At 56.5% G+C, this 19,506-nt stretch overlaps 13 protein-coding genes across 13 annotated transcripts; 6 read left to right on the top strand and 7 right to left on the bottom strand.

Moving 5' to 3' along the window:
• Positions 1–245: 245 nt before the first annotated feature.
• Positions 246–1,648, top strand: V1518DRAFT_419475 (WD40-repeat-containing domain protein). The gene is made up of 4 exons (XM_066904774.1): positions 246–312; positions 362–608; positions 667–1,016; positions 1,068–1,648. Exons 1-4 carry the CDS (start codon positions 300–302, stop codon positions 1,484–1,486), a joined length of 1,029 nt encoding a protein of 342 aa, XP_066758417.1. The 5' UTR covers positions 246–299; the 3' UTR covers positions 1,487–1,648.
• On the bottom strand, positions 1,531–2,566 carry V1518DRAFT_331286 (uncharacterized protein). Its single transcript, XM_066901169.1, has 4 exons — positions 2,205–2,566; positions 1,837–2,139; positions 1,688–1,779; positions 1,531–1,635 (listed from the first exon to the last, which is right to left on the bottom strand). Exons 1-4 carry the CDS (start codon positions 2,446–2,448, stop codon positions 1,576–1,578), a joined length of 699 nt encoding a protein of 232 aa, XP_066758416.1. The 5' UTR covers positions 2,449–2,566; the 3' UTR covers positions 1,531–1,575.
• Positions 2,567–2,684: 118 nt separating this feature from the next.
• V1518DRAFT_375561 (uncharacterized protein) lies at positions 2,685–3,722 on the bottom strand (the record flags this gene model as incomplete). The annotated part of the gene is made up of 2 exons (XM_066901510.1): positions 2,685–3,341; positions 3,390–3,722. The coding sequence occupies 2 exons, from the start codon at positions 3,720–3,722 to the stop codon at positions 2,685–2,687; spliced, it is 990 nt and encodes a 329-aa protein (XP_066758415.1).
• An 850-nt stretch (positions 3,723–4,572) lies between these two features.
• Positions 4,573–6,015, top strand: V1518DRAFT_419469 (Dip2/Utp12 family-domain-containing protein). The gene is made up of 2 exons (XM_066904773.1): positions 4,573–4,858; positions 4,907–6,015. Exons 1-2 carry the CDS (start codon positions 4,805–4,807, stop codon positions 5,897–5,899), a joined length of 1,047 nt encoding a protein of 348 aa, XP_066758414.1. The 5' UTR covers positions 4,573–4,804; the 3' UTR covers positions 5,900–6,015.
• On the bottom strand, positions 5,944–6,646 carry V1518DRAFT_419467 (uncharacterized protein). The gene is made up of 2 exons (XM_066904772.1): positions 6,583–6,646; positions 5,944–6,531 (listed from the first exon to the last, which is right to left on the bottom strand). The coding sequence occupies exons 1-2, from the start codon at positions 6,617–6,619 to the stop codon at positions 6,023–6,025; spliced, it is 546 nt and encodes a 181-aa protein (XP_066758413.1). The 5' UTR covers positions 6,620–6,646; the 3' UTR covers positions 5,944–6,022.
• Positions 6,502–8,360, top strand: V1518DRAFT_331122 (TIP49 C-terminus-domain-containing protein). The gene is made up of 2 exons (XM_066901168.1): positions 6,502–6,919; positions 6,975–8,360. Exons 1-2 carry the CDS (start codon positions 6,770–6,772, stop codon positions 8,202–8,204), a joined length of 1,380 nt encoding a protein of 459 aa, XP_066758412.1. The 5' UTR covers positions 6,502–6,769; the 3' UTR covers positions 8,205–8,360.
• V1518DRAFT_419464 (uncharacterized protein) lies at positions 8,272–9,897 on the bottom strand. The gene is made up of 2 exons (XM_066904771.1): positions 9,780–9,897; positions 8,272–9,719 (listed from the first exon to the last, which is right to left on the bottom strand). Exons 1-2 carry the CDS (start codon positions 9,843–9,845, stop codon positions 8,517–8,519), a joined length of 1,269 nt encoding a protein of 422 aa, XP_066758411.1. The 5' UTR covers positions 9,846–9,897; the 3' UTR covers positions 8,272–8,516.
• Positions 9,898–10,020: 123 nt separating this feature from the next.
• V1518DRAFT_419463 (mitochondrial 54S ribosomal protein mL61) lies at positions 10,021–10,558 on the top strand. Its single transcript, XM_066904770.1, has 2 exons — positions 10,021–10,189; positions 10,245–10,558. The coding sequence occupies exons 1-2, from the start codon at positions 10,050–10,052 to the stop codon at positions 10,522–10,524; spliced, it is 420 nt and encodes a 139-aa protein (XP_066758410.1). The 5' UTR covers positions 10,021–10,049; the 3' UTR covers positions 10,525–10,558.
• Positions 10,504–12,708, bottom strand: V1518DRAFT_419461 (Lecithin:cholesterol acyltransferase-domain-containing protein). The gene is made up of 3 exons (XM_066904769.1): positions 12,064–12,708; positions 11,966–12,016; positions 10,504–11,916 (listed from the first exon to the last, which is right to left on the bottom strand). Exons 1-3 carry the CDS (start codon positions 12,661–12,663, stop codon positions 10,582–10,584), a joined length of 1,986 nt encoding a protein of 661 aa, XP_066758409.1. The 5' UTR covers positions 12,664–12,708; the 3' UTR covers positions 10,504–10,581.
• Positions 12,709–12,951: 243 nt separating this feature from the next.
• Positions 12,952–14,747, top strand: V1518DRAFT_419459 (autophagocytosis associated protein). The gene is made up of 2 exons (XM_066904768.1): positions 12,952–13,482; positions 13,546–14,747. Exons 1-2 carry the CDS (start codon positions 13,331–13,333, stop codon positions 14,507–14,509), a joined length of 1,116 nt encoding a protein of 371 aa, XP_066758408.1. The 5' UTR covers positions 12,952–13,330; the 3' UTR covers positions 14,510–14,747.
• V1518DRAFT_419457 (protein-L-isoaspartate O-methyltransferase) lies at positions 14,510–15,544 on the bottom strand. Its single transcript, XM_066904767.1, has 2 exons — positions 14,952–15,544; positions 14,510–14,900 (listed from the first exon to the last, which is right to left on the bottom strand). Exons 1-2 carry the CDS (start codon positions 15,443–15,445, stop codon positions 14,648–14,650), a joined length of 747 nt encoding a protein of 248 aa, XP_066758407.1. The 5' UTR covers positions 15,446–15,544; the 3' UTR covers positions 14,510–14,647.
• Positions 15,545–16,175: 631 nt separating this feature from the next.
• Positions 16,176–17,885, top strand: V1518DRAFT_419454 (DHS-like NAD/FAD-binding domain-containing protein). The gene is made up of 4 exons (XM_066904766.1): positions 16,176–16,428; positions 16,483–16,921; positions 16,972–17,024; positions 17,071–17,885. The coding sequence occupies exons 1-4, from the start codon at positions 16,243–16,245 to the stop codon at positions 17,785–17,787; spliced, it is 1,395 nt and encodes a 464-aa protein (XP_066758406.1). The 5' UTR covers positions 16,176–16,242; the 3' UTR covers positions 17,788–17,885.
• V1518DRAFT_419452 (uncharacterized protein) lies at positions 17,799–19,388 on the bottom strand. Its single transcript, XM_066904765.1, has 2 exons — positions 18,863–19,388; positions 17,799–18,804 (listed from the first exon to the last, which is right to left on the bottom strand). Exons 1-2 carry the CDS (start codon positions 18,901–18,903, stop codon positions 18,018–18,020), a joined length of 828 nt encoding a protein of 275 aa, XP_066758405.1. The 5' UTR covers positions 18,904–19,388; the 3' UTR covers positions 17,799–18,017.
• Between the last annotated feature and the right edge of the window lie 118 nt (positions 19,389–19,506).

Below are 19,506 nucleotides of genomic sequence, written 5' to 3'. Positions count from 1 at the left end.
ACACACCACCGCCACCACCACCACCACCACCACCACCACCAGACAATCTCCATAGCTCTTCCAGTCTGATTTCCAATGCCGTTGCCATGCCATCGCCGCTGACGGCCGCACCGTGCTGGGGGAATCGGCCGAAGCCTCTCCGAGGCGGATTGCAAGAGCGCGCTCGTGAATCTTAATTGATGGCGCTCCCCTGAGACCCGAACAGGAACCCGTCAACAAACACAGCGCTCTGCTTCTTCTTTCCTCCCCGTCTCCATTACATCCAGCGGTTCCCATTTCTCCCCCACATCTCCACAGCAATGTCTGCACAATGTGAGTTTCTTTTGCGTCTTCATGATAAGCTCCGCCACTGACCGAACAGACTACCTCGCCGACGCGCCAAGCGACATCATATCATCACTCCGCTTCAGTCCCAGCGCGCGTCACTCTAGTTTTCTTCTTGCGAGCTCATGGGATTCAAGTCTACGTCTCTACGACGTTGCGGGATCTTCACATGGCAACGGCAGCTTGCTCACGCGCTTCGACACAGAGCAACCGATTCTCGATTGCACATGGGACCGCGACGGCCGGCGAGCGTATATCGGTGGCGTCGATGGCGTGCTGCGAATGCATGTTGTCCTATAATTTTGCAGAGATGATGGAGTATTTTGCTTACTCTGTGGTCAGGGTCGACCTTGAATGTCACGAAACCACGGACGCCGATGCACTACATATACATGCAAGCGCTATCACGTCCATAGTTCAACACGACTACACCAACGCGGTTGTCACCGGCTCCTGGGACCGCACCTTACACGTACACGACACGCGTACGCACGCAACTCGCGCGGACATCAGCCTACCGCACAAGGTATTCTCGATGGATGCGACCCGTGACGGGTACATGCTCGTGGTCGGCATGGCAGCGCGGGCGGTGTTCGTTTACGACCTGCGAAACATGGCGGAGCCGTTCCAGCGCCGCGAAAGTAGTTTGAAGTATATGACGCGGACAGTGCGGTGTATACTCACTGGCGAGGGTGTGTGTAGCTCCCATTTGCGTTGCGCGTGCAGCGTGCTAACAGCCGCAGGATACGCATCATCATCAATTGAGGGCCGCATAGCCGTCGACTTCTTCGATCCCACCCCCGCCGCGCAAACCCAGAAATACGCATTCAAATGCCACCGCGCAACAACCCCCGCCCACGACACCGTATACCCTGTCAACGCACTTTCCTTCCACCCGACCTTCGGTACTTTCGTCTCCGGTGGTAGTGATGCGTTAGTATGCTTCTGGGACTACCGCGCCCGCAAACGCCTGCGGCAGTATCCCGCAATGCCTGGCGCCGTGCAGGCGCTCGAGTTTGATATCTCTGGAAGCATGCTCGCAGTCGCGTACGGAGGTGACGTGGATCTCGGGCGCGACGGCGATGCCGCAGGAACAGGCGCGGATACTTGCGGAATCGCAGTGCGTGTGCTCGCACCGGGCGAGGGCAAGAGCAAGGCGTGAGGAAGGACATGCACAGAAATATAGGTAGCAGATAAATAATGTCTATAGCCACTCCCCATCCCCTACTCTTATGAATGCACATGCAAAGTCTAGTCCTGCCAGTCCAGCGGCCGTATTTGTATAAGTTGCCGTAATATCCGGTCCACGTTCTGTCCTGTTAGCTTCTGTAGTTTTGCATATTAAACATGTATAATTACTCACATCGTCCTGCACTGCAGATGACAGCAAATCCTCTGGTGTTGGATACACGCACAGCGCCATGTAATAGTCGAGCGCAGCGTCCTCGTACCGACCTAGCCACAGCATCAGCTACAAAATACCTCTATCTACCAGCACGCAGTTAAACCCACCATGCGTGCAATGCTCCTCCGCACTGGCAATACTCGCAAGTATGAATTGCGTTGCGACCGGACTCCCCTGTTGGAAAATCAACCGTTGTCGTTGCTTCCGCGCCCTCCGCTCCGTAGCCAGCGGCGGTGTCATTGTCGGCACATCTGTGTATATCCGTGCAAGCCGCGCTTCCAGCAATCCCGTGTACCGTCGCTGCAGCTTGCGCAGTTCCGCGCGCGCGTGTCGTCGGGCAGTGCTTCGGATAGTTCGTCGAAATGAGCGACTGTGGCGACGGCGGTAATCAAAATAGGCGCAGTATAGCACTGCTTCCGTCAGCAGATCTCAATTGCATATATCAGGCGGGAGCGCGGGAGCGCGCGAGACGTACGGGGACAAGCAACCAGGGATCCGGCGAGGATCAAGAGTACGCGCCGGAAGGCAGACGATGGCGGTGCCAAGCGCTGAGAAGGCATCAAAAAGAACTTGACTACGCGCAGAGCACGCTGGCTGAAAGGATCATGAAGTGAAGCTCCGTGTTGGTGCTGTCGATATTCGTGGAACGCGTGATGGAGCGGAAGGCCAGCAACGTTAGAGCTACGCCCATCACAGCTAGCTTCAGGGGCACAGCGCATGCACTTTCATTCGGTCCCGTTATCGCCGCACTCCAGTCCCAACCGTCTCTCCACATCCCTCTAAATTGGCAATCTCCACACTACTTAATCGTTATCACCAACCAAGATCCTATACTTCGTAGCCAAACATCTATACCCAACTGTGGTCGTCAAAAAGTCGTAAAATCGTAAAATAAATGCATCTCCGGGTTCTGAAATCATGCTCTACTCCGGAAGCCGTCCCCTCCCTCTCTACCTTAGTCCATTTCGAGAATCCCTTGCAAGAAGCGGTTCGTCTCGTCGATACCGGAATGCCGCAAGCGCGCCTTCATCACCCGGAATCGCAATTCCGCGAGTGCCCACCATGCCGCGGCGGTATGTGGGCCTTCGAGATCGCTCTCCTCCGCGATGTGCCGCCATAGCGCGGCGTATTGCAGATAGCGCAGATCGCGCTTCTGCTCGCTCAAGTTGCCGGTGCGCAGGTACTCCGTCACCGCGGCCGTTGCGCTTGCATTCACTTCCTCCTCATCCTCGTCCTCGTGGGCAGCAGCCAGCGCAGCAAGTTCCAGTCTCTCGCGAGTCGTATATTTGCCGTACAGATGCATGGCAAAGCACACTGTGTCGCACTCCGTCTCGTGCACGTCGCGTCCGTCGCGCCGGCACATGGCGTCATGCGATGTGTACATGTCGTCGAGAAACCGCTGCTGCTGCACAGCGAGCCGCTGCGTGATCAGACGCAGCAAGTCTGAGTTGTACATGCGCCCCGCGCGCTCCTCATCGTGGCGCATAAAGTGCACAGCCGCCTCTGGCTTGTGTGAGAACAAGTATGTTTCGATTGCCGCGATCGACGGCGGGAAGGAGAAAGTACCATCGACTTGGTGCAGCAATGTGCACGCCGCATCGTCAATAGCAGACTGTAAGTTAGCATGTAAATATATAGCGCACGACTGCAAGCAACTTACAATGACATCGTTCGGAATCTGCAGGCTAATGCGCCGATTGACAATCTTTGAGCTGCGCCGACTGACATTCGGGGTGCCGCTCCCGGCAGTATTAGTGACGTCGCTAAGTATGCTCGGTCGTGAGATCACCACCGTTGTGTGCGTCGCGACGTCCTGTACACACCCACCCTGCTCCGTCCCCGGGTTACTTGTTACAGGTTTTGCCGCCAAGGCCGCACCTACTGCCGGTCGCCCTTCTGCGATGCTCAGAACATACCGCGATTTACGCGCCGTGAGCTCTCCGGCGCGAGACACAGCCTGAACAGGCGCGGCATCGCATTCGAGAGCTTGCATGTTGACAGCGCTGTCAGCGAAGAGATCATACTGCTCGAGCACGATGGGCACATCGATGCCAAGTGCATTCGCCCTACCTGCAGCCCGAGGAGGGAGTGGTGGCGGTGTGTGCGTGGGCGGCGTGCTGACGGGGCGCTCGCGTTTCACGACCTGTTGCTGCGATGGGGCTGCAGGAGACTTCTCGGTTGCGATCTCAGGCGACGGCAATGGCGACAGCGAGGCAACGGGCGACTTCTGCAAGAGCGGTGACAGATGTGCAGGTTTGTCGGTATCATATTGCGGTAGACGAAGCACACGGAGCGAGGCGTGGGACATGGGGCGTGATTGTGAGTTCTGCTGCGGAGCTGGAGCCGCTAGCGAGGAGACGTTGCCATGCGAGCGACACGGAAGATGGCTGCTGCTGCGGTAGGATGATATCGTTGTTGCCGCGATGGCTGTCGACACTGGTCGCGGGGTTCCCATCCGTCTGCCTGTCGACGACGCTGTCGCTGACGCTGACGATGACCGTGACGATGAGGATGCGGGGAGGCACGCGGCGAGGAAGGAAAACGGCGAGCGAGCCCAAGCGACGACGCTAGCGCGACGAGAGCGGTATTGTGTGCGCCGTGAGGGCGAAGATCGTCTGGGCATTGTGTAGACTTTAAGGAGGAGAGCGAGGCATACGTGGAAAAGAGGATGTGGGCGTGTGAAGAAGACGAGGAAAGAAGCGCGGTGCCGCGCGTACCGCCGCACGCGCTCTCTCGCGTCGACGCGTCACGTTAAGGTTTCTCGACGCGCTGTCGTCTCGTGACTCTGGATGTTGTCACGTAATAATACCCTCCAAGGGCTCCGTACCAATGTCCCAGCCGCAAAAAAAATTCCCACTGCCGGGAACGACGAGGACAACCGCAAGATCCAGGCACACCTCCACGCACTCCACTACCATCCACACCTCCCTTGGCGACAGAAGAGCACACTTCTCACCTGCCGCCGGGCTTGTCATTAATATCTCCTAACAAGACAGTCTTCAGCTCCTCTAATCCGCCGTGCGCGCGTATCGCGCTCCGGCAGTCTGCTCCGTCAAAATACCGGGAACACTAATAATGAGGCCGAAGTCGGCGACGCCCGTCGTCAAGACGACCGCCTCGAGCATAAAGGTGTGATTTTCTTGTTTTTGTGTCGATTATTGCTGCTAACTGTAGTAGCTCGCCGCGTATAGCGACGGCCAGAGTAAAATCTCCTCTGGCGCAAGCACAAAAGACATCGACATGCTTGATGCAAGCGAAGACGATGGCGAGTCCGCTGACGACGACGACGCTGCTGATGCCGACGAGATTGCACTCGCAGATCGTGTTGCGTCACTGAACGCTGCCGCGGCTGCTGCTGCCACAACCGGCTCCTCGTCGAATAGTACTCCGAACGGCAAGTCCACGAATGCAGGAATCACAAAGACCACCGCACCCTCATCACAACAACAGCTCTCTACCGTGCCCACTGTTGGCACTCTCTCGACAATTCTCACACAGTCCCTTCGTACCAACGACAGCGCGCTGTTTGAGACTTGCCTCTCCGCCAACGACACCAAGGTCATCATGCAGACTGTCTATCGGCTCGATGCCACCCTCGCAGCGGTTCTCCTTGAGCGTGTCGCCGAAAAGATCGCGCGCTCGCCAAAACGCGCGGCACAGCTTGCCGTCTGGATACGGTGGGTTATGGTCTGCCACGGCGGATACCTCGTCTCGCAGCCCAACCTATTTACCACTTTATCTTCCCTACATTCGACCCTCTCGCGGCATGCCGGCGTGCTGAATCGGCTACTTGCATTACAGGGGCGGCTGGACATGCTCAATGCTCAGCTGCAACTGCGTCGCGAGGTCGCAGTGCACGAAGGCGAGGACGATGTCGTTGCTGCTGGTCTGGAGTATGTCGAAGGCGCCGATGGCGATGAGGAAGTTGTACTCGACGGTGAGGGATACATAGTCGGTGAGGCGGACGAGATTGCAGACGATGAAGGTGACGATGATGACGATGACGATGACGATGACGATGACATCGACGAGGATTCAAGCGATGACGATGACGACATCGACGACCTTGTCGACGACGAAGCGGAGGAAGACGACGGAGAAGATGAGGACGACGAGATGCACGACGCGAACGGCGTCGATGACGTCGACGAGTCCGATTCCGATGCGTAAAAATCACACACAAAAGGCGTGCTTATTCTTGGATTTTATTGTTCTTCAGAGGGTTTTTCATGTAACTGTAGATAGTGATTATTTTCCGTTAAAAATGTAAGATTACACAAGTGAGCACCTATTTTACATTCCTATTTCTGACCGCGCGACAGCAGCTGCTTCCCGCTCGGCTTGCAGTACCTTACGCTCAAGCATCTGCAAGTCCTGCTCGACGCCGTCGTTGCTCCTTAGCCACTGGTTTCGCCCGAGTAGACTCAGCAGGTCGAGGTTATCCTTTCGGATCTGTGAATAAGCAAGCGCGACATACGCGCGTCGTAGATTTTCCTTGCTCATAGCTTCGTCTCTGTCCCCGTTGCCCTCCTCGTTCTCGTCATTCTCGGCATCGAAATCGATAGCCGTATAACGAGTCAAATCCACACCACGCAACGCGCCAACGCCGTCCTGTATGACGGCCTCTACTGCACTTTTCGTGGCTGGTGTCCACAGGCGTTCTGGATCTTGTGCGGGCCGTGGTACAGCGGGGTGTAGCGAGCCGTCGCGACGGGGTGGGTGCTGTGCCAGTGCGGTGCGGATCGCGGTCTCAGCTGCTGCGCGTGCTTCTGGCGATGCCGTCAGCGGCGCCGTGTGTAGCTCTACCCAGAGTTAGTGAATAAGAGCTAGAACAAAAGTCTAAGAACACGCACCCTGCAGTCGTCCGCGCCAGTGCTCGCGGGCGGCCATTGCGGTGGTAACAGACTTCGTCTAATTCAGGACCGTGAAGCTGGGAGAACGAGCGAACTTCTTCGCTCACGTCCATTTTACGCTTCATCATCACCGCTTTCCCTCACCACCCCGGCCATCGTCGCGCAGCACACAAAGCACGACCTCGAAATGGTCAAGGTCACAGAAACAAAGTCACCCGGCGGCGGGCGCGAGAACCGGACAGCAGCGCACACCCACATCAAGGGTCTCGGGCTCGACGAGAGAGGCATGGCGACACGCAGCGACGGCGGGTTTATTGGCCAGCAGAACGCGCGCGAGGTGAGTTTGGAGAGATTGAAAGGGCTATGGGCGGGGGCAGGGCTGACATACATAGGCATGCGGGATCATTGTTGACATGATTAAGGCGAAGAAGATGTCCGGTCGCGCGATTCTGCTCGCGGGCGGCCCCGGCACCGGCAAGACAGCGCTTGCGCTTGCGATCGCGCAGGAGCTCGGTCCCAAAGTGCCATTCTGTCCCATTACCGGCAGCGAGATCTTCTCGACCGAGGTTAAAAAGACCGAGGCTTTGATGGAGAACTTCCGGCGCGCGATCGGGCTGCGCGTAAAGGAAACAAAGGAAGTCTACGAAGGTGAGGTCACCGAGCTCACACCCGAGGAGGCTGAGAACCCGCTTGGTGGGTACGGCAAGACAATCTCGCACGTCGTAGTCGGGCTTAAGTCGTTCAAAGGCACAAAGCAGCTCCGTCTCGACCCGAGTATATATGAGAGCATTCAAAAGGAGCGAGTCACGGTCGGCGATATCATCTACATTGAAGCCAACACCGGCGCGGTCAAACGAGTAGGTCGTTCTGACGCTTATGCGACTGAGTTCGACCTGGAGGCAGAGGAATACGTTCCCCTCCCCAAGGGCGACGTGCACAAGCGCAAGGAGATCGTCCAGGACGTCACCCTGCACGACCTCGACTCCGCCAACGCGCGCCCACAGGGCGGCCAGGATATCATGTCCATGATAGGTCAGCTCGTCAAGCCCAAAAAGACTGAGATCACCGACAAACTTCGCACCGAGATCAACAAGGTCGTCAACAAGTACATCGAGCAAGGCGTCGCCGAGCTCGTCCCCGGCGTGCTCTTCATCGACGAAGTCCACATGCTAGACATTGAGTGCTTCACGTACCTCAACCGGGCGCTCGAGAGCGCGATCTCCCCCGTTGTCGTCCTCGCCTCCAACCGCGGCATGGCCACCATCCGCGGCACGGAAGACATCGTCGCCCCCCACGGTGTACCCCCCGACCTCGTCGACCGCCTCCTCATTGTCCGCACCCTCCCATACACCACCTCGGAAATACGCATGATTGTTGAAAAACGCAAAATAATCGAGGGTATCGCCGTCGCCGATGCCGCCCTCGACAAGCTTGCCCAAAACGGCTCACAGACCTCTCTGCGCTACGCGCTCCAGCTGCTCGCCCCCGCCGCCATCCTCGCCCGCGCCAGTGGCCGGGAAGAGATCTCCGTTGCTGACGTCGAAGAAGCCGAGGACCTCTTCATCGACGCCAAGCGCAGCACCGCCATTGTCCAAGCTTCGAATGGTAACTACTTGCCATGATATTGTGTTGGGTTTGTACTGTACTGCTGTAGATTATGATAACCCTGTATCTTACTGGAAAATTGTCTAAAAAGGTAACACGTAGTTTATTTAAACTAGCCTCTATCTTCCCTTGACACCGCCGTTCTACTCAAAAGAATAGAAAAACTTTAAAGAAAAATACAACACGCTCCTATGCAACTAACAGAGCAAATACAGTAAACCAAAAAAATTTAACAAAACCCATACATTGCTTGCTGAATCAATAAAAAAGTACTAACAAATATAAGTAGCAAACCAAAACAAAAAAAAAGATGACCGAGAGAAAATCAACTAAACAGTCTCGACGACGGCGCCGGGAGGGAGCTCATCGTCGTCCTCCGTGACAGTCGCAATCTCCGCAACTGCTGTGGTAGCGGCAGCACCGTTGGGACCGCGCAGGATGACTTGTTCCATCTTGCGCACGCGCTGAAAGTTGACAAGTGACTTGACGAGCAGGAAAAAACCGCAGATGATGAGCGCGTACGAGAGCCACTCGGGTCCGTCATCAGAGCCGCCATGACCACCGGTGCCGTTCGCCTTGGAACCAGACGCAGAGGAAGACTGGAATTCGTACGAGTTTGGGCTGACAGAGGCCGCGGCGGCCACTGTGGCGGCATCGGCGGTCACAGTTGAGCCAGAGGATGACGAATCGCTGCTGGGGGTAGAGTGCATGTACACGCCGTACTGGATAAGAGTGACACCGAGACCGGCGCGCGAGCCATTCTTGGCCGCGTGCGTGGTGTGCAGCAAGTACGTGAGCAAGAAACCGACAAATTGGAAGGACGTGGATATAAGCATGTTCCACGCAAAGTTGAACACGCTGCCGACGGGCAAGCCGTCGATATAGACATCGTCGGAGGACATCCCAGGCGCGAGTATCGTGGTCTCCCAGTATGGCGGCGTGGCGTCAGCTGCGGCCTCCTCATAGGAAGGCGGGTTCTCATCCGTGGGCTTCTCGGCGGCGGCCTCGGGCTTGGCCATGATATTGGCAAACACGCCATCGTTCATGTTGGCATGCGAGGCGACACCGGCGGAAGAGGACGACGACGATGCGGATGCAGTGGAAGAGGAGGACGATGCAGGGGAGGAAGATGACGAGGAGCCAGCGTTGCTACTACTGCTGGCAGCACCAGTGTCAAGCAGACGCACACCCTCGTGGCTGTCATGAGCAGCAGTGGACGCAGAACCAAGAGCAGCAGCTGCAGTACGCGCAGAGTGTCGGTAAAAGTAATCATCCTCGGCATCGCTAGTCATATCGTCGTCGTTCTCGGGCATGTCGAATGACCGCGCGAGGGGGTCGTCTGGCTGGATCGGCATGTAAGAAGCGGTGGAGCGGAAGGAAGGAGGCGGCGAGGCGGGAATGGCACCCGCAGCAGACGTAACAGCGACAGAAAAGCCTGATGTGGCTAGAGACTCGAGGGATGCGCGGGGTGCAGCGGATGCAGAGGACGCGGTGGCGAGGGTAGATTCTGTAACGGAGGGATTACGCGGAAGCTATGAAATGGCGTCAGCATTCTGCGCATATGACACCAACGAAGACGAGGACACACATACCCGCGAGTACTGCTGCTGGCGGCGCGGCATGCCGATGACGGACGTGCGCGGTGAGTTGGGCGACATCGCGATGGCAGTAGTGATGAGTGGTGAAGTGGTGGTTGCTGATGGGGCAACAAGGACGGCGAAGCCCGCCGACGAGCCCAGGCGTCAGGGTTAGGGCACAGCCTCCACGCCACTGCACGCTTGCAAAAGTTAAGCCACGTGATGAGCTCCGGGTCTTCACGACTCAAAGCAGCCTCGAACTTCGACTGACCGAGAACCACCATAATGAAAAGCCGTATACTCTACCAGACCAAGCGCCTGGAGAGCATTGCTCTCGGCAGGGCTGCGCTGATACTTCCTACCGCCGTCACGAACATCAAGCTCTCTTTCAAGACGAAGAACTCCTTCGGCCACATGGGTGCACGGTACGCTGCTCTCCACCTCCGTACCACGGGGCCCCGCCATTAACAACCTCTCCAGGAAATTCTGGCGTGAATGCCTCCCCTCCATCCAGTTTCACAATCCCCATGCACTCATCGAAGTCATTCGCGCACCAGAACCAGAATCCCGCGATGCGCAAGAGGCCGTCCCCGCTGAGCTACTCGTCGAGTTCGGCGACCGGCCACCGCTCGCGCTCGACATCAAAAACATGCACTCCGACGAAATCCTCGCAAAATTCCGCGCTGGCACCGACGCGAAGCCCGCAGGCCTGAGCACATTCCCCATCGGCACCATCAACCCACGCTTTAAGCTCAACTAGAAATTGTACAGATATAATACACACAACCATCCCCTTAACGATGCTAGTACTTCCCGTCTAGTTTTCTCCCAGGTCTATCTTGGCGGCGTATTCCGCCAGTCTGCTCACCATGCGGTCCTCAATAGTGTCACCCTTGCCCGCCGCGATTTTGAGCACCATCTCGTTCAGCTCCGTGCGTCCCAGGATATCCACATGGTCCGCCGTCTTCGCGCCGCCCCGCACATCAAACCGCTCGGGCTCATGCAACATCTCCACGATCGTTACGCGCGAGCCCGCCGGGTTCAGCTTGCTGTTCTCGTCCCGCCACCGGTGACACAGCGCGTGCGTCATCAGCGATACCGTACCATCGCCCTCGCCCATGACGACCGGGTCCGCCATGCTCGCGCGGGCGATCGACACGTTCAGCTTTACAACCTGCTTGTCCACTTCCTCCTGGTATATATACGCGCGCTCCGTCGCCTTGCCCACGCCGTACAGACAGTAGATCTTCAAGTCTGGCGCGAATGGTAATGCGACTTCGAGTGGGTTCGCCCACTTCTGCGGGATATCCTCATTCGCCTCAACCTGTGCCCGCGTCTTGGCGAGGCCAAAACTGTAGCTCTCCATTACGCGGTCTGTGAACCATGGTGGCGATTGCGAAAACAGGTACTCGATGCTCGCCGGGATTGTTAGATTGTTGGCCGACAACGCCGACAGCGTCTCCCGGAACTGGATAAAATTGCCGAAACTGACCGAATCCTCCGTCTTGTTCTTGCTCTCAATGTCGTCTGGCGCCATCGTGAGACTGCCCCACACGTCCTCACCGCCCTTGGGCAACATGCTCGCGATACCCGGGAACGATCGCAGCATCAGCGCACGCTCGGCACGCGAAAAAAACTTCTCAAGACCGTACACAGCGATCGCATTCAGCTGCACAGTGTCGCGCATCTCTCCACTCAGCAGCGCAACGATCGCTTTGGGCGTGCCCAGAGACGACCCCGCAATGTCCACAAAAGCCTCAATATGGTCGTTTACCCACGACTTGCCGCCATTTCCGAAACGCGGGCCGGAGGCCTCCACCCACTTCAGGAAGAAAAACAGCACCTGCGAGCCCATACTGTGTGACACGAACACGGTCTTCTCGCCGTACCGGCGCTTGTTGTCCTCGACAATGAGCTTCAGCTTGGAGAAGTAGCCGTCGCGACGTTCAAGGTCCATGTAGGACAACCGCCAGTCATACGCGGCCGAGTACATCATATTCGTATCATACGAGATCACAGCGAGGTTTTCGAGTATCTTATTCCAGATCCAGTATCCCGTGATAAAAAAGTCAGCGGCGTCTAAGCCTTCCGCTGCTCGTAGCTTGTACCCAGGCGGATCAAGTCCTGTTTCGGGATCAAGCATGATGTGTTTCTGAATTTTTAGTAATCTGTACATCAGAATTAGTTTCATTCGTACTTACAAGCCAGCAATTCTTGTCGAGAAGCATCGCGCGAAGCATGTTCCAGCTGCCCTGTGATGTGTCAGTATTGTACCCCACACTAGCCGTGGCTAACATACCCACAACCGCTTGCGGAAGTAGCTCTCGCAGTTGCACTCCTTCGTGTCAATAACACTCCACGACTCGAGACCCGTGGATATCACACCGGGAACCATAACCACCGGAAACTTTGCACGCAGACCCTCGTTGTACATCTGCTTTCCGACTACAAACGCCTCGGTCTTGGGTTTACTCTGCTCTTCATTCGATATGTCCGACACATCCTTCAAAATTCCGATCGGCAGCCGTCCACGCATGTCCTCCATGAACTCCGAGATCGCGTCGAGGTTGATGTCCCCAAGCGAGTCTAGTGAGACGAGCTGCTGTGTCGACGCGAAGTACCATGCAATCACGATTCCAAACAATGCACCAAGTATAAACACAGGCTGTCGTTTCAGGAAACTGCTCATCCGATGCCGTCGCGAATGTTGATGGCGCTTGCCAGTCTTGCTTGTGTCAGCGGATTGCTCGTCGGGTGTGGGCGGCGGCGGTTGCTCTAGTCGATCTTGTGGATCTCTGGGTGTAGAGCCGGCTATGGCAGAAGTCACAACTGATGGAACATCACTCACTGAGTGAGTGCTCTCAGTAGCCGCCGCTGCTTTGCGTCTGCGAGGAGGCATTGTCGTAGAGGGGGAAAATCGGCACTTTGCACTGTGAAATTGAACGTGTTGTTGATGACGATCTCTGTTCAGGGGCTTCCAGGCCATGACCCGGGGTGCGGCGTAATGGACCCGGCTAGAAGTTTGCTGTGGAAGATAAACTCCCAACGGGTCATATATATACGAAGGACCCGGACGCTTGGAAAGTCAAAATGTACTTGGGTTCCAAAAACTTGGCTGTAGAAACCTTAATAGTAAGCGCCCACAAGGTTTCCGGACAACTCAAACATGTCACTGCCATTCTGATCGCGATACGACACCTCCCCTGCTGCACCCGTTGCTAATGTGTTCTACGAGTGTTACTGTTAAAGGTAGGACTTTAAATATCATTTCAATTGTATACTCGCACTTCTGGCGTGTTGTGGGCGACTTAGTTGGTGCTCGCTCATAGGGCTAGGGCATTGTCTGGTGTCCTCGACGATTCCAGCTCATCTTGTACCGATTCGGTGTGAACCTCCAGATCCCCTTCGCCTTTCCCATCACCGTTTCGCGCAGCAGCTCCACCACCTCGACCGGCTCCGCAATCTAGCTTGCATACGCCGACGACAAGCGCCTTTGCGCAGGCATCGACGCCTTCTGCCTTTTAGCTCACCCACCGCGGTCCAAGTGCGCTTCCCGCAAGTTGCAAATGCTGCGCCTGCATTCCACGTTCTCATCGCTCCGCGAGTACCTCTCTCCGGTCTCCCACGTCTCGACCTTCACTGAGACCGGTGAGATCACACCGGAGGAATTTGTCGCTGCCGGTGACTTTCTTGTGTACAAATTCCCCACATGGTCGTGGTGAGTACACAATGCCCGTCAACGCTCCCAAGTCACTAGCTAACGCGTACAAACCGCTCACAGGTCCGCCGCGTCGCCGTCAAAACGACGTGACTTCTTACCGGCGGACAAGCAGTTTCTCGTGACGAAACACGTACCCTCGCACGCACGCGCGCAAGCAAGCGCCGGTGCGTACGGCGTCGGTAGTGGTGGCGCCGGTGGCGACGACGATCCTGCGAGCGATGAGGCCGATGACGAGGACGGCTGGACCATCTCGTATAAATCGCACGCATCGCGGTCAAAGAGTGGTCCGACTCCAACTGGAACCAAGGCGACGACGGTCGGCAACTGCGCCGCGCACGAGGACGAACAGAAGAGCGATGATGAGATTTTGGATATCGATGAGATGGACGACGATGACGACGATAACGACATGGAGGAGCGCGATCTTGAAGAATCAGGATATCTACCGCCCTCGTCATCATCACGGTCCGCAACGAACCCTAGCCGCGCTGCAATAGCGGCGATGCCGGACCGCTCGTACAACCTGTATATAGCCTACTCGACTTCGTACCGCGTGCCAAAGATGTACCTCTCCGGTTTCAACGCATCCGGCGGCCCGCTTACGCCGACACAGATGTTCGAAGACATCGTGTCCGAATACAAAGACCGTACGGTCACAATCGAGACGTCGCCGTTCCTGGAGCATACAACGATGGTCTCGATACACCCTTGTCGCCACGCGTCGGTGATGAAGATGCTTATCGCGCGCGCGGATGCACGACAGCGGCGGATTAGAGCTGCGCAGCAAGAACAAGAACGCGCACGGCTGGGACAGGAGGATTTGATGGCCGGCATGGAGGGTCTTGGACTCGATACAGAGGAGTGGGAAGAGCTTACAACCGAAAGCGCCGACAAAGACGCTGCCGGCGCTGCTGCAGACACCGAACAGACGATCCGGGTGGACCAATACCTCATCATTTTCCTCAAATTCATCTCTAGCGTGACGCCGGGCATCGAGCACGACAACACGATGGCGGCGCTATGATTTTTTACAGTCTGTTTTCATATATGCTGTACGCTTGACTGGGTGAAGTAATGTTTTATACTGTGTTTGACGTGTGGCGCATAATGTATGTTTGTATACATCGGCGAGGCGTTTAAGAATATGATCTTGGCGTCAACACTATAAACCCACATCAGATGTCCTTGTAAGCGGCACAATGGTCGATCCGCGGGCGTAGTAGTAATGCGAGTCCGCAAGCGGCACGTATGACACGCCGAACTTTTGCTCGCGTGTGACATTGCCAGCGCTATCCTTCGTGATTTCGTAGATGTATTGTGACTCGTCTGGCGAGCCTACCGGGACGAACATTTTGCCAGGGGATTTGAGTTGCGCGAGCAACGCGTCTGTGACTGTGGGTATCGCCGCGCCGATGCTGTGTTGTCAGCCAGGCAGGATTTGACGAACAAGAAATAAGGGGACGTACTGAATCGCGTCAAATTGCTCGCCGGGCCATCCATATCGCCCATCGCCGGTACGGAACACAACATCGCCATCCGCAAGCATCCGCTCACCATCCTCTCCAAGCGCAGCTGTAAACCGTTCCCGCGCCGCCTCATTCAACTCCCGTATATGTTCAACCCCAAATACCTTCCCCCTCTCCTCATCATCACCCTGCACCACAAGCTTGGCAAACACGGCCACAAGATATCCCGATCCGGACCCGATATCGAGCACTTTTGCTCCAGGCACCAAAAACGCCGCCAACGACTCCGCGGCAGCCGCGTGCATATGCGGCGCTGAGATGGTCGCGCCAAAACCAAGCGCTTGCGGAGCATCATCGTATGGACGCCGGGGCGAAAAGCAGCCACGGTCGATGGCCTTGAACGCGCTGATCAGTCGTGGCGTCGTAAGCAGGTGTGCGCTGGCGAGGTTGTCGATCAAGCCACTGTTGCTTGCTGCGGAGCAACGCCATGCCATGTTAGAAGGTATCAAAATCGTTTTGCTTTGTTCAAACGAGGATGGAAGTGCAAGCAAATAGATGAGCGATTGCCTGGTTCGGATCTTGCAAGCCGTGCAAGCGTGTGTTATGCGTCATGCGCGCATACGCGAAATGGCGGGGTTTACCCGGCTACCGCTCGGTAGCGCGAGCCCCTGAGCCAGCCAGTGCCCCCTGAGCTGAAGAAGCGTGCTGTGTCGCCAGACGTCGATTCGCATGGTCGAAGAACTATTAAGGGTGGTGCGTATTTGCGACAGGCCGGCGGCGTTCCAAGACCCTAGGAGTGGGCGGACTTGAAGCACAATATGGAAAGTGGGCGATAGATTCTGGCTGCGACTTCGAAATGATATTGCCAGACTCAATCTTTGACGATATCGGGCGAGCCAGGTCGGTATACAACTGCCTGAATATCTGTTTATACGCGTAATCCAGTGTCTTGGACACGTTTTATACCAGTATTTCCCAGTTGATTGGACAGATTTGCGCTAGTTGGACCATTGTGGTGAAATATCGGCGTGATGAGAACAACACACATCAGCAAGTAATCTGACGCGAAGGCATCCGTTGCATGTCGATGTAGATACCTCTGAGTCCGCACTATCATGATATTAAAAAAGTATAGTACGGAAAATGTGTTTCCTACTGCATTCGCCTGGAAAGCCAGGGCAAGAAGATGATGAGGGCATCGCGACTCTCGGGTGGTGCCGGACGCCGCACCACAAACAAAACAAACACGCCCTCAACTTCCCTTCGCTCCCCCACGCCTCAACCGCTCGCCATGCCGAAACCGCATTCAACCTTGTCGTCACCAAATACTGATACGCCGACGGTTTTACATCTCGCCCACGCGTCCGACAATGCTGAGACAGGTACACAGCTCGATCAAATTGCGCGCGCGGTCGCGCGGGCACGGAGGATAGTGTTCGTCACAGGCGCGGGTATATCATGCAACGCGGGCATTCCGGTGAGTCAATTGTCGCATTTAAATTTTTACAATATATGATACTGACATGCAAAGGACTTCCGGAGCGACAATGGCTTGTATAACATGGTAAAAAGAGAATACCCCGACGCGGTGATACGCGGCGCGGACCTCTTCGACGCGGTGCTCTTCTCCAACCCACAATCAACATCCGTGTTCTGCACGTTCATGGCACGACTACGCGCGTGTATATTATGCGCGCACGCGACAGCGGTGCATCGGCTTATTAAGCTCCTGTACGAGAAAAACAAGCTGTTGCGGTGCTATACGCAAAACATCGACGGTCTGGAACGGCAAACGGATTTGCGGGTGGGTGTGGATGGCGGGAAGGCGGGCGAGGCGGTTGTGCAGCTGCATGGGGATATTCACGAGCTGAAGTGCACCCTATGCTGCTCCCGCACAGCGTGGACGGAGGAGCACGCCCAGATATTGGATGCCGGGCAAATTCCTACGTGTTCGGAATGTTTAGATAAGGGTGAGTGCATGTTTTGAGCGGATTCAGTGCGGTGGACTAACAGTGTTTAGCGGAGGAGCGGACAAGTCAAGGAAAGCGTTGTCCTGGCGTCGGACTTCTCAGGGTACGTCGTACAATGCGTCTCTTTGCACACGTCTCTAACAGAGCAGCCCAATATCGTTCTCTACGGCGAAGACCACCCCGACGGCGACTCCATAGGCCGCTGCATCACCACAGACCTCCGCGCGTGCCCGGACCTGCTCATCGTCGCAGGCACTTCTCTCAAAGTCGTCGGTATCCGCCGCCTCGTCCGCTCGGTCGCAAAAGCTGTGCACGCAAACGGCGGGCTTGTGGTCGTGGTCAATCAAACCCCATTGACTCCAGTCAGCGCGTGGAGCGGCGGAGTCGTAGATTTTCAGATTATTGCGGACTGCGATGCGTGGGTTGAAGATTTACGCGCCCGGCAGAGTACGCTGTTTTTGCGTCAAGCGGCAATTCCGGGCACGTCAAGTAAGAAGCGGTCTACGGGTGCGGCGACGACGCCGAAGGAGAGGTATACAAAAGAGATTAACAAGGTTGTGATGCCAGTGCCGTTCATGGTCACACCGCCGACGTCGCCGGAGAGAGCTAGTCGAAAGGCTGCGTTCGCGGTACGGGCTCTATTGCGCGGTGGTCGAACTGGTGTTGTTTCAGTGCAGGTGCCGCCGTCGCTGCCAGAGACAGCTAGGAAGAAGGTATGCGCGAAGAAGGAAGTACCATCTCTGTCTGCACCCTTGCCCGCGCCGCTGCGGACTATTCCAAGTCGTAGGCTGAATGCACGCATACGACGGCAGACGCCTAAAGCATTAGCGACAGCGGGATTAGAGAATGTCAGGATCAAGGCGTAAGCGGTATATTCTGTATCTATGTGTAACTTACGATCTGTATTTGTAGTCAAGGGCATGGAGTATATAACTACGAGAAGATAATAGAGATTCCCTGGTAATATTTTTGACCCTAAAGACACAAGCGAAGCCCGTAGCTTAAACCTTTGACACCAAATCCCATAGCTCACAATATCTGTACAGTTTCCTCCAGGGTTAGTAATATCACGTCACAAGTTCACGCGCATAGTCGCTTAGGAGACGGCGCGCTTGGCCTTGTCGAGGAAAGACTCGCCCTGCTCGGAGGTGGTCTGCGCAGACTGGCGCGCGGTGGAGCCCATCTGCTCGCCGAGGTTGCCGCTCTGCTGCTGCTGGCGCGAACGGCCATGAGAGTCGATAAAGTTCTCTGCCTCGTCGACCATGGAGCGTGGCTGCGACCCGCGTTGGGCTTGGGAACCATACTCATCAGCGTCTCTGGCGGCGGAGTACTCGGACGCGCCACGGGTGGACTGAGTGGACGACTGCTGCTGCTGGCGGCGACCGGAACCGATGGAGGAGTCCTGGGCGCGGCGGGACTGCTGCGAGGACTGAGTAGAGGAATCAAAGCCGCGCTGCTGCTGCTGGCTCTGGGTGTCCTGGCCTAAGCCCTGCTTGCCCATGCCCATGGGTTCATCGCTCACGGCGCTACCACCGAATCCCTGCGCGGAGCGAGTGGATCCAGTGGTACCCGCGCCACCGACGGCGTAGGCAGGGAGATCCTGGCCGGTAGTGGCACCTTGCTGACGCACGGAGCCAGACTGGAAAGTCGCGTCGCGCGAGCCGTACTGGGAGGTCTGCTGCATCTGTGCGGGATCGGAACCAGAGAGCTCCGAGTCGCCACGATGCTGGGTGCCGGCATATTGGGAGGTTTGCTGCATGTCAGCGGGACGGCCGCCACTACCGCCGGTCGCGGTACTGGGGTTGCTGCCGCGGTAGGCCTGGCCAGAGCGGGTAGAGGAAGCGGCGTCGTAGGTATCGGAGTCTGTAGACTCGGGGTGGTGACTGAGATTGTTAGCGTGGTAGATCGCGCACAGAGAGGGAAAGATCAGAGAGAGCCTACCCGGTGATCTTGCTCTTGAGTTCCTGGAACTTGTTGGACATCGCTGACGTGGGATCAGAAGAAAGTATGATAGTAAAAGTCGAAAAGGACAGAAGACGAGAAGTCTAGAGCAGAAGAGAAGGGGGGCAGCGGGGGTATATATGGGCGAGTGCGCACAGGGCTAAGGTGGTGGTCGTCGTGGCCGCTGGGTATCATCACCGCGCCGAGCTCGACGCCTGACCACTGCCCGCAGAATCACGGCCGCTTGACAGAAGGAGCACAGAAAAGACGCGGCCGTGCGCAAAGTCAATCGTGGGCCGCCGAAAATAGGCTCGCGACGACGACAGAGGCTCGCGGAACGCGTTAGTTTCCGCGACGCGCGGTGGTCGCGGCGGACGCGTAGTCCTCGTGGCCCGACGCCACACCGCTTCCAGACCGGCAACCCGACTCTCGCTGCCGCTGCTGGTTAAAGGGGCAGCGCAAAATGTGGTCAGAAATAGAACAGTGTTTTGGGTATATCATGCATGTATGCAGTGCAGAAATCAAGTCCTCACCTACGGGGCGCAGCAGCGGTGTTTGCGCGCGATGACATGGCGCATTGTCGTGACGTCACTGGATCACGGCGATCACCCGCAGTCACAGATCACGGCACAAACCCCTTGTCT

The sequence above is a fragment of the Limtongia smithiae genome (assembly GCF_038497785.1).
Source record: "Limtongia smithiae strain NRRL Y-17922 unplaced genomic scaffold V1518scaffold_9, whole genome shotgun sequence".
Lineage (NCBI taxonomy): Eukaryota > Fungi > Ascomycota > Lipomycetes > Lipomycetales > Lipomycetaceae > Limtongia > Limtongia smithiae.
The sequence above is the reverse complement of the archived record's forward strand: the minus strand, read 5'-3'. Positions and strand labels throughout refer to the sequence as shown.

Bases quoted from the DNA above. Each gene is read 5' to 3' on its own strand.
- V1518DRAFT_419452 (XM_066904765.1), bottom strand. From the start codon at position 18,903: ATGTCCAACAAGTTCCAGGAACTCAAGAGCAAGATCACCGG. The intron at 18,805-18,862 runs GTAGGCTCTCTC...TAACAATCTCAG, and splicing joins CTCAAGAGCAAGATCACCGG to TCACCACCCCGAGTCTACAG.
- V1518DRAFT_419467 (XM_066904772.1), bottom strand. From the start codon at position 6,619: ATGGCCGCCCGCGAGCACTGGCGCGGACGACTGCAGG. The intron at 6,532-6,582 runs GTGCGTGTTCTT...AACTCTGGGTAG, and splicing joins CTGGCGCGGACGACTGCAGG to AGCTACACACGGCGCCGCTG.
- V1518DRAFT_419459 (XM_066904768.1), top strand. From the start codon at position 13,331: ATGCTGCGCCTGCATTCCACGTTCTCATCGCTCCGCGAGTACCTCTCT. The intron at 13,483-13,545 runs GTGAGTACACAA...AACCGCTCACAG, and splicing joins AAATTCCCCACATGGTCGTG to GTCCGCCGCGTCGCCGTCAA.
- V1518DRAFT_419464 (XM_066904771.1), bottom strand. From the start codon at position 9,845: ATGTCGCCCAACTCACCGCGCACGTCCGTCATCGGCATGCCGCGCCGC. The intron at 9,720-9,779 runs GTATGTGTGTCC...GCCATTTCATAG, and splicing joins GCCAGCAGCAGTACTCGCGG to CTTCCGCGTAATCCCTCCGT.
- V1518DRAFT_331122 (XM_066901168.1), top strand. From the start codon at position 6,770: ATGGTCAAGGTCACAGAAACAAAGTCACCCGGCGGCGGGCGCGAGAAC. The intron at 6,920-6,974 runs GTGAGTTTGGAG...TGACATACATAG, and splicing joins GCCAGCAGAACGCGCGCGAG to GCATGCGGGATCATTGTTGA.
- V1518DRAFT_419457 (XM_066904767.1), bottom strand. From the start codon at position 15,445: ATGGCATGGCGTTGCTCCGCAGCAAGCAACAGTGGCTTGATCGACAAC. The intron at 14,901-14,951 runs GTACGTCCCCTT...CTGACAACACAG, and splicing joins GAGCAATTTGACGCGATTCA to CATCGGCGCGGCGATACCCA.
- V1518DRAFT_419461 (XM_066904769.1), bottom strand. From the start codon at position 12,663: ATGCCTCCTCGCAGACGCAAAGCAGCGGCGGCTACTGAGAGCACTCAC. The intron at 12,017-12,063 runs GTATGTTAGCCA...GACACATCACAG, and splicing joins ACTTCCGCAAGCGGTTGTGG to GGCAGCTGGAACATGCTTCG. The intron at 11,917-11,965 runs GTAAGTACGAAT...CTAAAAATTCAG, and splicing joins TCGACAAGAATTGCTGGCTT to AAACACATCATGCTTGATCC.
- V1518DRAFT_419469 (XM_066904773.1), top strand. From the start codon at position 4,805: ATGAGGCCGAAGTCGGCGACGCCCGTCGTCAAGACGACCGCCTCGAGC. The intron at 4,859-4,906 runs GTGTGATTTTCT...TAACTGTAGTAG, and splicing joins CGACCGCCTCGAGCATAAAG to CTCGCCGCGTATAGCGACGG.
- V1518DRAFT_419463 (XM_066904770.1), top strand. From the start codon at position 10,050: ATGAAAAGCCGTATACTCTACCAGACCAAGCGCCTGGAGAGCATTGCT. The intron at 10,190-10,244 runs GTACGCTGCTCT...CAACCTCTCCAG, and splicing joins TTCGGCCACATGGGTGCACG to GAAATTCTGGCGTGAATGCC.
- V1518DRAFT_331286 (XM_066901169.1), bottom strand. From the start codon at position 2,448: ATGCGCTGTGCCCCTGAAGCTAGCTGTGATGGGCGTAGCTCTAACGTT. The intron at 2,140-2,204 runs GTACGTCTCGCG...TGACGGAAGCAG, and splicing joins ATCCCTGGTTGCTTGTCCCC to TGCTATACTGCGCCTATTTT. The intron at 1,636-1,687 runs GTGAGTAATTAT...CTAACAGGACAG, and splicing joins CATCTGCAGTGCAGGACGAT to AACGTGGACCGGATATTACG.
- V1518DRAFT_419475 (XM_066904774.1), top strand. The intron at 609-666 runs GCATGTTGTCCT...CTCTGTGGTCAG, and splicing joins GTCGATGGCGTGCTGCGAAT to GGTCGACCTTGAATGTCACG. The intron at 1,017-1,067 runs GTGTGTGTAGCT...TAACAGCCGCAG, and splicing joins GTGTATACTCACTGGCGAGG to GATACGCATCATCATCAATT.
- V1518DRAFT_419454 (XM_066904766.1), top strand. From the start codon at position 16,243: ATGCCGAAACCGCATTCAACCTTGTCGTCACCAAATACTGATACGCCG. The intron at 16,922-16,971 runs GTGAGTGCATGT...AACAGTGTTTAG, and splicing joins TTCGGAATGTTTAGATAAGG to CGGAGGAGCGGACAAGTCAA. The intron at 17,025-17,070 runs GTACGTCGTACA...CTAACAGAGCAG, and splicing joins CTGGCGTCGGACTTCTCAGG to CCCAATATCGTTCTCTACGG.